This window comes from Macrotis lagotis, chromosome 5, assembly GCF_037893015.1.
Source record: "Macrotis lagotis isolate mMagLag1 chromosome 5, bilby.v1.9.chrom.fasta, whole genome shotgun sequence".
NCBI lineage: Eukaryota > Metazoa > Chordata > Mammalia > Peramelemorphia > Peramelidae > Macrotis > Macrotis lagotis.
The window spans coordinates 6,062,854-6,074,372 of record NC_133662.1 but is presented as its reverse complement, the minus strand read 5'-3'; the positions used below and the strand labels follow the sequence as shown (position 1 = coordinate 6,074,372).

The 11,519-nt window shown below is 52.4% G+C and overlaps 2 protein-coding genes across 3 annotated transcripts; one reads left to right on the top strand and one right to left on the bottom strand.

The window, feature by feature from the left end:
• The first annotated feature begins 12 nt into the window (after window positions 1-12).
• On the top strand, window positions 13-1,726 carry PFDN6 (prefoldin subunit 6). The gene is made up of 4 exons (XM_074236596.1): window positions 13-468; window positions 936-1,006; window positions 1,094-1,218; window positions 1,515-1,726. Exons 1-4 carry the CDS (start codon window positions 405-407, stop codon window positions 1,642-1,644), a joined length of 390 nt encoding a protein of 129 aa, XP_074092697.1. The 5' UTR covers window positions 13-404; the 3' UTR covers window positions 1,645-1,726.
• On the bottom strand, window positions 233-11,057 carry RGL2 (ral guanine nucleotide dissociation stimulator like 2). Of its 2 annotated transcripts, none has more exons than XM_074236579.1 (17): window positions 10,889-11,057; window positions 8,239-8,322; window positions 7,727-7,905; window positions 7,559-7,609; window positions 7,159-7,456; window positions 6,603-6,854; window positions 6,344-6,447; window positions 6,084-6,168; window positions 5,891-5,962; window positions 5,464-5,538; window positions 5,254-5,286; window positions 5,032-5,153; window positions 4,814-4,909; window positions 4,567-4,678; window positions 4,186-4,482; window positions 3,704-3,818; window positions 233-3,568 (listed from the first exon to the last, which is right to left on the bottom strand). In XM_074236579.1, exons 1-17 carry the CDS (start codon window positions 11,036-11,038, stop codon window positions 3,360-3,362), a joined length of 2,334 nt encoding a protein of 777 aa, XP_074092680.1. In that variant the 5' UTR covers window positions 11,039-11,057; the 3' UTR covers window positions 233-3,359. The 2 variants fall into 2 exon arrangements, with proteins under 2 accessions (XP_074092680.1, XP_074092681.1); XM_074236580.1 differs by lacking the exon at window positions 10,889-11,057 and adding an exon at window positions 8,433-8,794.
• Window positions 11,058-11,519: the final 462 nt, after the last annotated feature.

Below are 11,519 nucleotides of genomic sequence, written 5' to 3'. Positions count from 1 at the left end.
TGTGAATAAAAGATGAGCAATAATCTTGAAGGATGAACCTGGCGGCACCGGGGAGAGTCTAGAATCGACAACAAGACTGTCTTGTATTTTCTTTAGACTGCCGTTTCGCCACCGAATCCGTTCAAGGGACCGGTCCTTCCGGCGGTTCCGCCTTGGTGTAGCGCTGTCGGAACTACATTTCCCGGCGTGCCTTATATCTTAGCTCGTCGCTCGCCATGTGCCTCTTTGTTTTCCCAGCGTTCCCTATTCACTTCCGGATTCCCGACTTGTGATTGGAGAAAGTAAGGGCAGGCTGGGTGGCTCGGGGGCTTTGGGCGGATCTGGAGGTTGGGGCCCAGGCGAGCCGGAGCCGGCACGGGGCTCTGTGACACTCTCCCGGGAATCCCCAGGCCCTTCTCCACGCCATGGCGGAGGTGATTCAGAAAAAGCTTCAAGGGGAGTTGGAGAAGTATCAACAGCTACAAAAGGGTGAGTGAGGAGGGGCGCAGAGTTAGCTGGGCGGACGGCCACCCAGACTGCTAGCCATTCAGAAAGCCCTCTGAGGGAATACTCAAGGAATGCCTTAATTCCCTCCTCCTGAAGGGGGGTAAAAAAAATTAACCAAAAAGTTGAAGACTTGTCAGCAGCTGGTGTGTCAGGTTGGGTATGTCATCTCCCCCATCCAAGCTTCTTTTTATCGGTAAATTGGAGGTTGTCGTTCCTGCCCTCCATTCCTGGGGCCATGATGGTTTAGAGAAGCAAAGGGAGTGAGTGCTTTGTATATAAAATTTAAAGTATTGTTTAAAATGGCTTCATCACTAGAATCTGTGATTTAACTTCATCTGTGCCTTCCCCATCCACAAAACAACTTTCTTTGATTTATTGGGATTAGAGGTGTTTATAATTATCCAGTTTTTTCCTTTCTTTCTTTCTTTTCCCATTTGTTCTCACCCCAGACTTAAGTAAGTCTATGTCTAGTCGGCAAAAGCTGGAGGCACAACTGACAGAAAATAACATCGTGAAAGAGGTGAGAAACTGGGTTTACAGGTGTTCAGGAGCAATTTAGGAATATCTAGGTATTTTGTATCTCCCAGCTATTTTTCTCCATTCCCAGGAATTAGCTTTATTGGATGGATCCAATGTGGTATTTAAGCTTTTGGGCCCAGTATTGGTCAAACAGGAACTGGGGGAAGCTCGAGCTACCGTGGGCAAGAGACTGGACTATATCACAGCAGAGATGTAAGCATTATCCTCCCTTTTTCACCCACACTCCCATCCCTCCCCACTACCACATTTGCCTCTATCCTATATCAATGTAATTTTCATATCATTTCATTTTTACATATTTCAACTTCTTTATTCATTTCTTCTTTTCTTGTCTGCCTATTAATTCCAGCTATTCCCAGCAATAAGTCACATTGATCACTCATTAGTTTACTGATCAACTGCTGTAATGTTGTTTCAACCCTTTTTTTCCCTCAACAAACTTGTGAAGCAATCAGTATGATTATTTTTTGTGTTTCCCCCATTTCTAGTAAACGATATGAATCTCAGCTTCGAGACCTGGAGAAACAATCTGAAAAACAACGTGAGGCCCTGGCTCAGTTACAGCAGGAGTTCCAGCGTGCTCAGGCTGCCAAGGCAGGGTCTGTGGGAAAAGCTTGACCTCTCTGGTTGGGGACAGAATAAAGTAGGGAAAGACTATGGGTTACCTGTGCTGTGGCAAATAAAATGTGGAGTTACCTGATCCTGGTCTTGTTTTCTAAACACCCCATTACATTACTTTCATCTATCTTCCGGCTTTCCTTCTTCCACCTCCCAGAGACGGTTTCAGTCTTCTTACCAAACAGTTTTATTTCAGTTCTTTCCATTCAAACTCATTTCTTTCCTAGTAAATAAGGATCCTAAATCTGGTTAGAAGTTTAAATTGCAAACTTAAGAATAACATCCATTTATTTTACCCATGCCCTCAACTCTTCATTCTGATATGATAGCTAGCATTGTCAGACTTTAAGTTCATATAGAAGTATGAAGCCCTATGCAAGAGGAACAGAGGCATCTATATTATAGCCTGAGGGTAGAGGTAAAGACATTTTTTTGATCACTTAAAAAGAAAAATAGACCTCAAAAATCATGAGAATTGGTGCATATCTCATCCATTTTTAACAGTAGGGAGTGGGGGGGTGGAGGGATTGGGAGAGGTGTTAAATGAATTTTCATAGGTCCACTGATTTTAACTTGAATACTTTCTGCTACCTTATCCTTGAACTGAAAGGTTATCTAAGACCACTTTAGGAGAAGTCTACAGGTATATATGGTAACAAGGTATGTACACTGTTATGTCCAAATATCCTTAGCTACTCAAATAAACTGCCATGCTCTGTGATCCAGAAATTTGAATTGAATTTTTTTAAAACTTTTAGTTTATACTACTTTTTAGAATCATAAGTTCTATTAGTTGTATATTCTCTCTTCATAGCTTGTACTTAAGACTCTCTTTTTCATATTTGCAGCTAAGAGAGCTATTTGGTATTCAGCCAGTGAATTTTGGGTTTGTGAGATCAGAAATCCAAGATTGGATGATTCTAGGGAAAGCAACACACTTAAGGCCCTAGTCAGAAAATGGGAGGTAGAAGAGCATTTTTTTTTTTGCAAGGCAAATGGGGTTAAGTGGCTTGCTCAAGGCCACACAACTAGGTAATTATTAAGTGTCTGAGGTCAGATTTGAACTCCAGAGCCAGTACTCTATCCACTGCACCACCTAGCTGCCCCAATGTTAGCATTTGTGGAACTGGTGGGTTAAACATGAGTTCTTGGGGAATTAGGACATTACTCTTTAAGCCCTTTCAATTGAAACCCTTCAATGGAAATGGCAGTTGGCATGAACCTGAGCTTGGGCCTGTGAGTATCTGAGGTGCACAGATTCTGAAAGAATGAATTGGGATCTTGTAGTGTGTTTATTGTTTTAGTGTCACAGCACTGGAGTCCCTGCCTGGGGGTGGGGAGTCACAGAGAGAAAGGGTACCCCTTTAAGACCTTCTTTCTCTTCCCCTCCACCCATTTCTGATACTCAGAGCCTCTAGGCCATGCCCCTTTCAAGCCTTTCCCTGGCTCTGCATTCTGGGTGTGACAAGTAGGGAAGAGTCAGGGGTGACAGGATGGCAAGACTCAGAAGGTAGGTGCCATGAGAAATGATTCCTGCCAAAATAGCCATTGAAATCCAAAGTGGCTTTCCAACAGCTGCAAGGTAAACATTCTGGGCTGTTTCTGACCATGACTACCAATCAAAATGACTGTCCCAAATCAACGTGGCTACCACCATTTAAGATGGCTAATATTCCGCAACATAGTCACCATGGCTTCTGTAAGATATGGTTTCCTCAGAACAGGGCTCGGGCAATTTTACGTCCTGTGGCCTTGATCCTGGGAAAGGAGCCTCCTCCTTCACCAGGAGAATTTGCAGGGGTAGCAGGTCCACTGGAGAGACCTGGAGTCACTGAAGAGGGTCGCCTCCGATGTCTCAACAGGAAATCACGAGAGGCCCCATCCATGGCATAGAAGACGTTAGCTGACAGTGGAATGGTCAGCTCTGGAATGATCATCACAAGATAGAGGATCAAAATGTAGAAGTAGAATTAATCACTCCAAATCACTGAGGTTCTCAGTGACCAAGCCCTTCTCTCTATAAGTATCCTTGTCTTTTAACCCTCCTTTGATATCTGACCTCGATCTCCTGGTAGCAGTTGTACCAACTCGTATTCTGCAGCTACTGCTGGATCCCGGTTATTTTTTTTCAGGACACAACTGATAACACTTGGAACCTTGTCCTGGCTTGTCACCTGGAGAGCAATTAAAGAATCAGACTATTTGGATACTGACATCCAAATCTAATATGAACTTCCATACCCAACACACTAATGTGTAGAGGAAAATCCCAAATAATGACCATGTTCCCCACTGGACTACTCATACCAAAGCATAGAATGCTCTGGTTCCCAATACCCCCCCAACCTTTCAGAGTTCAATCATTCAGTGATTGCCACTGAATATCTCAGATGTCTGCCAATATTCAACATGGTCAACACAATAAAGGATTACACCTAATGTAAAAATGGTGGCAAAAACCTAAGAGCAGACAGACTCAACCAGGGTCACCTCATTCCACATTTCTCTTTAACCCTCTATTAGTGTCTGAATTCCCCTCACCAGTATGCTCTTGTAGACACTGCCATCCTCCCCGAGCTCCATCTGCACACGGATGATGCAACACTCAGAAGCCCCTGGTCCACTTCCCTGCCCACTCCCAGACCCTGTTCCAAAGGAAGTGCCCTCCCCTGCTCCACTGCTAAGAGGAGAGCCACAGGACGCAGAGCGGCGGTGACCTCGGGGTGGCCTGGGAGAGTGGGCTGTTGGGGAGAGGAAGCCAGGATCGTTGGGAGTGTTGGAGGAAGGAGCCCCATCCAGAGCAGAGTCCAAAGAGGAAACAGATGGCCATTTCATGTGCTGGGGACAGATAAGACATAATAAAGTCAAAGGAAGAAGAATGGGGAAGATAGATGGCACTGAGGTCTAGGATCAGAGCCTCACCTGGGTGAGTCTAGTGAGCAAAGGGGCAGGAGAGGCGCTTGTGCCATCCTCCTTCAGACCAGGGTGATCCCAGGAGACAAAGGGTGTGGGACCACCAACAGATCCCAGTACACTGTGGGAAAGAGCTAGATAGGTTAGAGGGGGAAAAACTGAGAGGTTCCCCCCCACCAACCCCTTCTAGAGGCTACTCTTGTGATTCCATATAAGCAGCCTCCCCCAATCCCCATCCTCTCCATCCTCCTCTCACTCTGTCCAGTGAGAGATGACCAATGTCGGCCGAAGCGTCCGGGGAGCAGGGGGATCACTGACTCCGGGTGGTTCCACTTCACAAGACACACGGTGACTGGTGGAGGGTCAAAGGACAAGGGTCAGAGCCTGCTAACCCAAATATCTCCCTTTGTTAACCCAGTCTCTCTTCTTCCATCCCTCAAACTTCCATCACCCTTGGGAAACCAAGTCAGTCACCTTTGAGCCTCTGTCAGGGGATGGAGTCCCTGCAGCCACTGCTGTACATCAGGGTCAGGGTGGAGGTGATAACCTCGACATTCATCTTGAAGACGTCTAAGCTCTGACAGGACAGAGAATTCCTGTAGGAGGCCCCCCCAAGAATGAGGGACTCCTGAGACTGAGGAGACCTAAGGCCAACACCCTCCCCATCCCTAGACATCCAGGCCCCCTCCTCATTACCTTTCTCCTCTTGTCAAAGTTGATATAACCATTCTGGTGGAGGAAAAAGGGAGGAAGATGGAAGAATGAAAACTTTGATCTGGCTTTCTAAAAACTTAATTCCTGCCCCACCTCCAGCCACACATTAAAACCAAATAAACAAAGCCACTCTGACCAGTTTGTCACCACAGATGTCCTACCCTCCCCCCAACTCTAGCCAGATACACTGACCTCCAGCTCATTCCTGGAGGCTGCATCCAACATCACAAGATCCTTCAGAAAGGTTCCAAGATATGGGACCACACCCTGAAGACAGGAGGTAGGAACCATAATTTAGTTACCTCCCCACTCATCTTGACTGCCATTTTTGGAAAAGAACATTTGCCCCAGCATCACTTTGTTGCTTAATAATACTGATGATAATAAATTCATATTTCTACTGCTTTACCAATTGCGAAACATATTCCTCACAATACTAAGAAAGTGTCATTACAGAGAGGGATAGAGACTGGACTTGTGATTTCCATGGCATAGAGAATTCCTTCCCAGATGAGGAAAGTCCCTCTACAGCATCTATCTCTGTTTGGATGCTGTCCCTATTCTCCAACCTGACCTGCTTACTCTCCCCCAAGGTGACTGCCACTCATCAGGTACTCACCCCTCCCTGAGGTGGCACATTTCTCACCGGCTTCTTGGTGCTTGACTCCAAAGGGGAAGGCACCTTCACTTCCTGAAGGAAACAAAATAGCCTGGGAAGAATTCCAGAGGGAATTGGAGGTTGGGATTTGGAGATTGGCGTTTGAGGGGTTAGGAGGGAGTGGTAAAGGAACAAGAAGGTAAGGGGTTATTACCTGCAGTAGTAGCTCCCGGCTTTGGGAATAATTATCTTCTTCTGAGAAAATCTGACAGAGGCTGGAGAAGAGACGGAGGCTATCCCTAGTTAGAAGAAGGAGAGACACTGAGAGCCCTTTATCTTCAACCCTCCTAAAATCCTCAAAATCTATCCCCTAAAACCACCTTCTCTTTCTCAGAGAAATGTGTCCAACTTTCTCTCATGAATCTAAATGAGAAATCTGCGCCTCCATCTATTTGACACCTTTCCCACAGATACCTGGCTATCTCTCCCCAGGCCAACCGGAGTCTGTGCACAGGACTGGACTGAAGGGCAGACACAACAGCATAAACAGATGAGAAATTCCGGAGAAGACGGCACTCCTGGTTAAGAGTGGAAGGTAGAGGTCATTTTTCCTTGTGTCTAGAATGCAGAATTCTCCAATTGTTCCTATTCCTCAGTCCAGGAAAATCTCTACAACCCCCTGAGTTATTGCTCCTCTTGCTGCATCCTCTTACTCTGGGAGCTATCATCTCACCTCTGCCACCCGGATCCATTTCTCCAGGAGCCTTGCCCTCTGAGGGGGTCGGAGGGGCCGGATGTTCACTTCCTCAAGGCCCTCTCCAGATGCTGTGGCCCCCAAGACAGAGCTGACCACAGCACCGGCCACCTTGTTGAACTGAGTAATTGTGGCTCTGACAGAAGGGCAGAGGTGGGAATGACCAGGTCGGTCTCTGTGGCCCCATATTGCCCCCAGACACTGAGAAGGGACCAAGGAGAGGAACAGCTCCTGGTAGGTCAGAGATTGAGAGGTCAAGGGTTACAGTTGAAGACAGTCAAAGAGAAGGGGACATGGAGAGGTGAGGGTCAATGTTCCAGTAATCTTGGGTTTGGAGACCTCAGATAGCCAATGAATCAGTTTCCATGGAGTTTATTCAGATATAGACAGGGTTCAGTAGGAAAAACCGAAGATGGGGACAAGGATAGTTATGGGGGGAAGGATCAGAAGCAATGGAAGGATCAGGAATAAAGGACTAAATTTAGTGATGGGTCATTCAGGGGAGGATGAGAGAGGTCGGAGGTCAGGGTCTCACCGCATCCAGCAGGGTCAGCTGCTCGGCCAAGTGGTCAGCGAGGAACACCAGGACATCCGTGGGGTCAGCAGGGGAATCGCCAGGGGGGGCCAGGGGCTTAGGAGGGTCAGGGACTGGGAGGGTCACCCGGGATCGGAGGTCTTGAATGAGATCAACGATGTCCCCCCCAACAACCTCCCCTGCTGCATCCCCTGTCCGTAGCAGGAAGTTTTCAAGCCGGTCAAGCTGACCCCTGACCTCAGAGCCAAAATCCTCAGGGTGAGAGGTCAGCCAAGTTGATAGAACAGAGATGGCTAACCTGGGGGGAAGGGGATCAGCCAGGTATAAGAAATCAAGCTGGGGTCAAGCCATAGCTAGGGTGGAGTGGGATCAGGAGGTCAAAGGTTCAGGGGTCACTCACCCTCTTGTCCTCTCCAAATCATCACTGAGACTGGATTCCAGGGCTTCCAGTCTGGAAGGAAGAAGGAGTCCATCTGTCCATCTCCCTAAACACCTGGTGGCCTCTGGTTCCTCTGGCCAGGTGACTCCTCAGACACTATATCAGACACAACCCCAACCCCCCCCTGACCTGTCAGCCAACAGCGCCAGTACAGTCGATGTGGAGGTGAATGCCCTGTGGGTGGCCAAAAAAGCTGGCATGAAGGTCACGTCGGACCCTGATGTCCGGGCATCCAGCAGATGTCTGACCAGAGCAGATAAGGTCCCAGCTCGAAGTCGACGGGAGGAGCGAGGAGGAGGCATAGGAGCCTGCAGAAGAGGGGAAGGGGTCATTGATTCTTCACTTACTCTACCCTGCCCCCTCCTCCAACCCAGAACTCATCCAGTCAAACAATTGTTACATTCAAGGGATAGCAAATGGTCTAGGGTGATCAGAAAAGTCATCAGGGACCTTGGGAGGCTTAGGTGCTGGAGGTATAAAGAAATCAACAGAGGCTTAAAGAGAAGAGTTTCTTGCTCAAAGTAATAGAGTCATCCTCAGAGGAGAGACTAAAATCCAGATCTGCACCCTAGTTTCAATGCTATTTTCAGGAAATTAGATTATAGGAGGGTAGAGAGGTAAAAGCTAGAAGGTGGTCTCACCAAGGGATCAAGAGGCCGATATTGACGACTGGTGACAGTGAAGGTCGCACCATCCTCATCTTCATCCCAGACAGAAACAGGGGCCTGGAAAGGGAAGGGGTGGGAGCAGTCAAACTCATCCCTCCTCTTTAGGCAGCTCTGCCTCCTTACCTCCCCAATAATCCCCCTATCACTCTCAAAGTTTGCTCCATCACCTGAGGAGGGGGGCAGTACCAGCGTGTTCGGGGAGTGGGAGAGGTTGTAGACCCTGCATCCCCTGCCTTGGGAATGAAGCAGCCCCCCCCAAGCCGCCTCAGTGCCCGGCGAAGAGGGGGGGGCTGCAGTGAAGCGGTAGGCTGGGTACACAAGCCCAGATCCTGGGGGTCCTTCCCTCTCAGGGCAGAACCCCAAAACGATGGCAAGTCAGAAGCAAAGGAACAGAAAGCAACAGATATTGAGACGGGGATTTCGGGGGAAAGAAACTGAAACTTGAGTTACATAGTTTCACTTCTAATACCACTTCCCCCCACAAAGCTGTGTCAGACTAGGGAACGGCCCTGTCCCTCTCCCCGACCCCTTAGCCTTATCTTCCAATGGGCCCCCCCCCACGTCCTCTGCCTCTCCCTCCTCTCGACCCCCAAGGACCCCTTCCCAAGGCAGCGGCTCCGATCCTAGGACAGGAAGGAGAAGGGGAAGTGGGGATAGTTGGGAGCTGGAGAGGGGGTGGAGAAGACTCAACGGTCACGTGGCCCCAGTCGCTCCCACGCCCAATCCCGAAAAACCAGCCCAGCAGGACACACATCCCTCTAGCCCGGCCCTGGGACCGGGGAGCGCAGGCCCCGGGGCCCCACGCGGCCCCCGGCCACCACCTTCTGTCCCTAGAGAAACTGGCGTAGGACACTCCCCCACCTAGACACACACGCCACCTCCGCTCCCAAGCCCAGGCCCTCCCAGGGGAGGAAGCTCCCTGGCCTTTCCCCAGCCTAGGCTTTCCTCCACGGCCTAGGGGAGGGGTCACGAATCTGAGGGCTTCTTCCCCAATCCCAGAGCAAGAGGATCAGGTTACTGTGGAAACAAACCCCTCCTCCCCAAACAACAACAAGGGAGACAGATAGCACACCTGCTGGGACAGAAAAGGGACAGAGATGGACTCCGAGGAGGTCGGAGCAGGAGGGGAAGCCGGCGGGGACAGGCAGGCAGGCGGGCGGGTAGGTGGTCAAGCAGACAGACGGGTAGACAGACAGGCAGGCAGGCAGACAGACAGGCAGGGCAGACAGGCAGACAGACAGGCAGGGCAGACAGACAGGCAGGCAGACAGGCAGACAGACAGGCAGGCAGACAGACAGGCAGACAGACAGGCAGACAGGCAGGCAGACAGGCAGGCAGACAGACAGACAGGCAGGCAGACAGACAGGCAGACAGACAGGCAGGCAGGCAGGCAGACAGACAGACAGGCAGGCAGACAGACAGGCAGACAGACAGGCAGGCAGACAGGCAGGCAGACAGGCAGGCAGACAGGCAGGCAGACAGGCAGACAGACAGGCAGGCAGGCAGGCAGGCAGGCAGACAGACAGGCAGGCAGGCAGGCAGACAGACAGACAGGCAGGCTGACAGACAGACAGAGGCAGACAGACAGACAGGCAGGCAGGCAGACAGACAGGCAGACAGGCAGACAGACAGGCAGGCAGACAGACAGGCAGGCAGACAGGCAGACAGACAGACAGGCAGGCAGGCAGAGAGGCAGATAGACAGGCAGGCAGACAGGCAGACAGACAGACAGACAGGCAGGCAGACAGACAGGCAGGCAGACAGGCAGACAGGCAGACAGGCAGGCAGACAGACAGACAGGCAGACAGGCAGACAGAGGCAGGCAGGCAGACAGACAGGCAGACAGGCAGACAGACAGGCAGGCAGACAGGCAGACAGGCAGGCAGACAGGCAGACAGGCAGACAGGCAGGCAGACAGGCAGGCAGGCAGACAGGCAGGCAGGCAGACAGACAGGCAGACAGGCAGGCAGGCAGGCAGACAGGCAGGCAGACAGACAGGCAGACAGGCAGACAGACAGGCAGACAGGCAGACAGGCAGGCAGGCAGACAGGCAGACAGACAGGCAGACAGGCAGACAGACAGGCAGACAGGCAGACAGACAGGCAGACAGACAGGCAGACAGGCAGACAGACAGGCAGGCAGACAGACAGGCAGACAGGCAGGCAGACAGGCAGACAGGCAGACAGACAGACAGGCAGACAGACAGGCAGGCAGACAGACAGGCAGACAGGCAGACAGACAGGCAGACAGGCAGACAGGCAGACAGGCAGGCAGGCAGACAGGCAGACAGACAGACAGGCAGACAGACAGACAGGCAGACAGACAGACAGACAGACAGGCAGGCAGACAGACAGGCAGGCAGGCAGACAGACAGGCAGACAGACAGGCAGACAGACAGACAGACAGACAGACAGGCAGACAGGCAGACAGACAGGCAGACAGGCAGACAGGCAGACAGGCAGGCAGGCAGACAGGCAGACAGACAGACAGGCAGACAGACAGACAGGCAGGCAGGCAGAGGCCGGAGCGGACCCAGAGCCGAGAGATGGGGTCTGAGTCAGAAGCGGAGAGGAGCCTGCTCCAGACTCTAGGAACACGCCGCCCTCCGGCTCCCCCGTCTCACCTCTTCCTCTTCTTCCTCCTCCTCTTCCTCCCCGCCCACCCCGGGGCCCCCGCCTCCTTCGGGGTCCCGGCTCCTAAAGCCGCTCAGCACGACTCCCCCGGGGGAGGCCCCGCCCGCGTCCAGCAGCAGCCGCAGGGGCCTGGGGAGCATGGCTGAGGTCCAGGCCCGGGGGTCAGCGGGGACGAGCCATGGGAACTCCTGGGAAGACACAAGCGAGGAGGGGCGTCAGGGGGGGGGCCGTGGGGGCGGGGCGCCCCTGGTGCGGGGGCCGGCGGGGGACTCGGGGCCCGCCCCGAGGGGCGCACAGGGGCTGCGGGGCTCTGACCTGGCTCCGGGCGGGGCCGCGGCGGCTGCTGCCGTCGCTCTGCGGCCGGAGCCCCGAGCCCCTCCCCGCCTTTCCGCCCCCACCTCCCTTTCCGCTCCCCCCCCCCCGCCGGTGCCCGCCCGCTCGGAGGGCCGGAGAGGAATGGGGAAGGAAGTGAAGGGCCGCGCGGCGGGGGAGGCGCGTGCTGAGAGCGCGGAGCTCGGGGCTCCGCACCCGCAGCCGCCCCGGGCCCTCAGGGAGCAGGCCGAGGGTCCTGCCCCGAGCCAGGGGCGTTCCCGACGCGGACAGCCCCCCGGGAATCCGCGC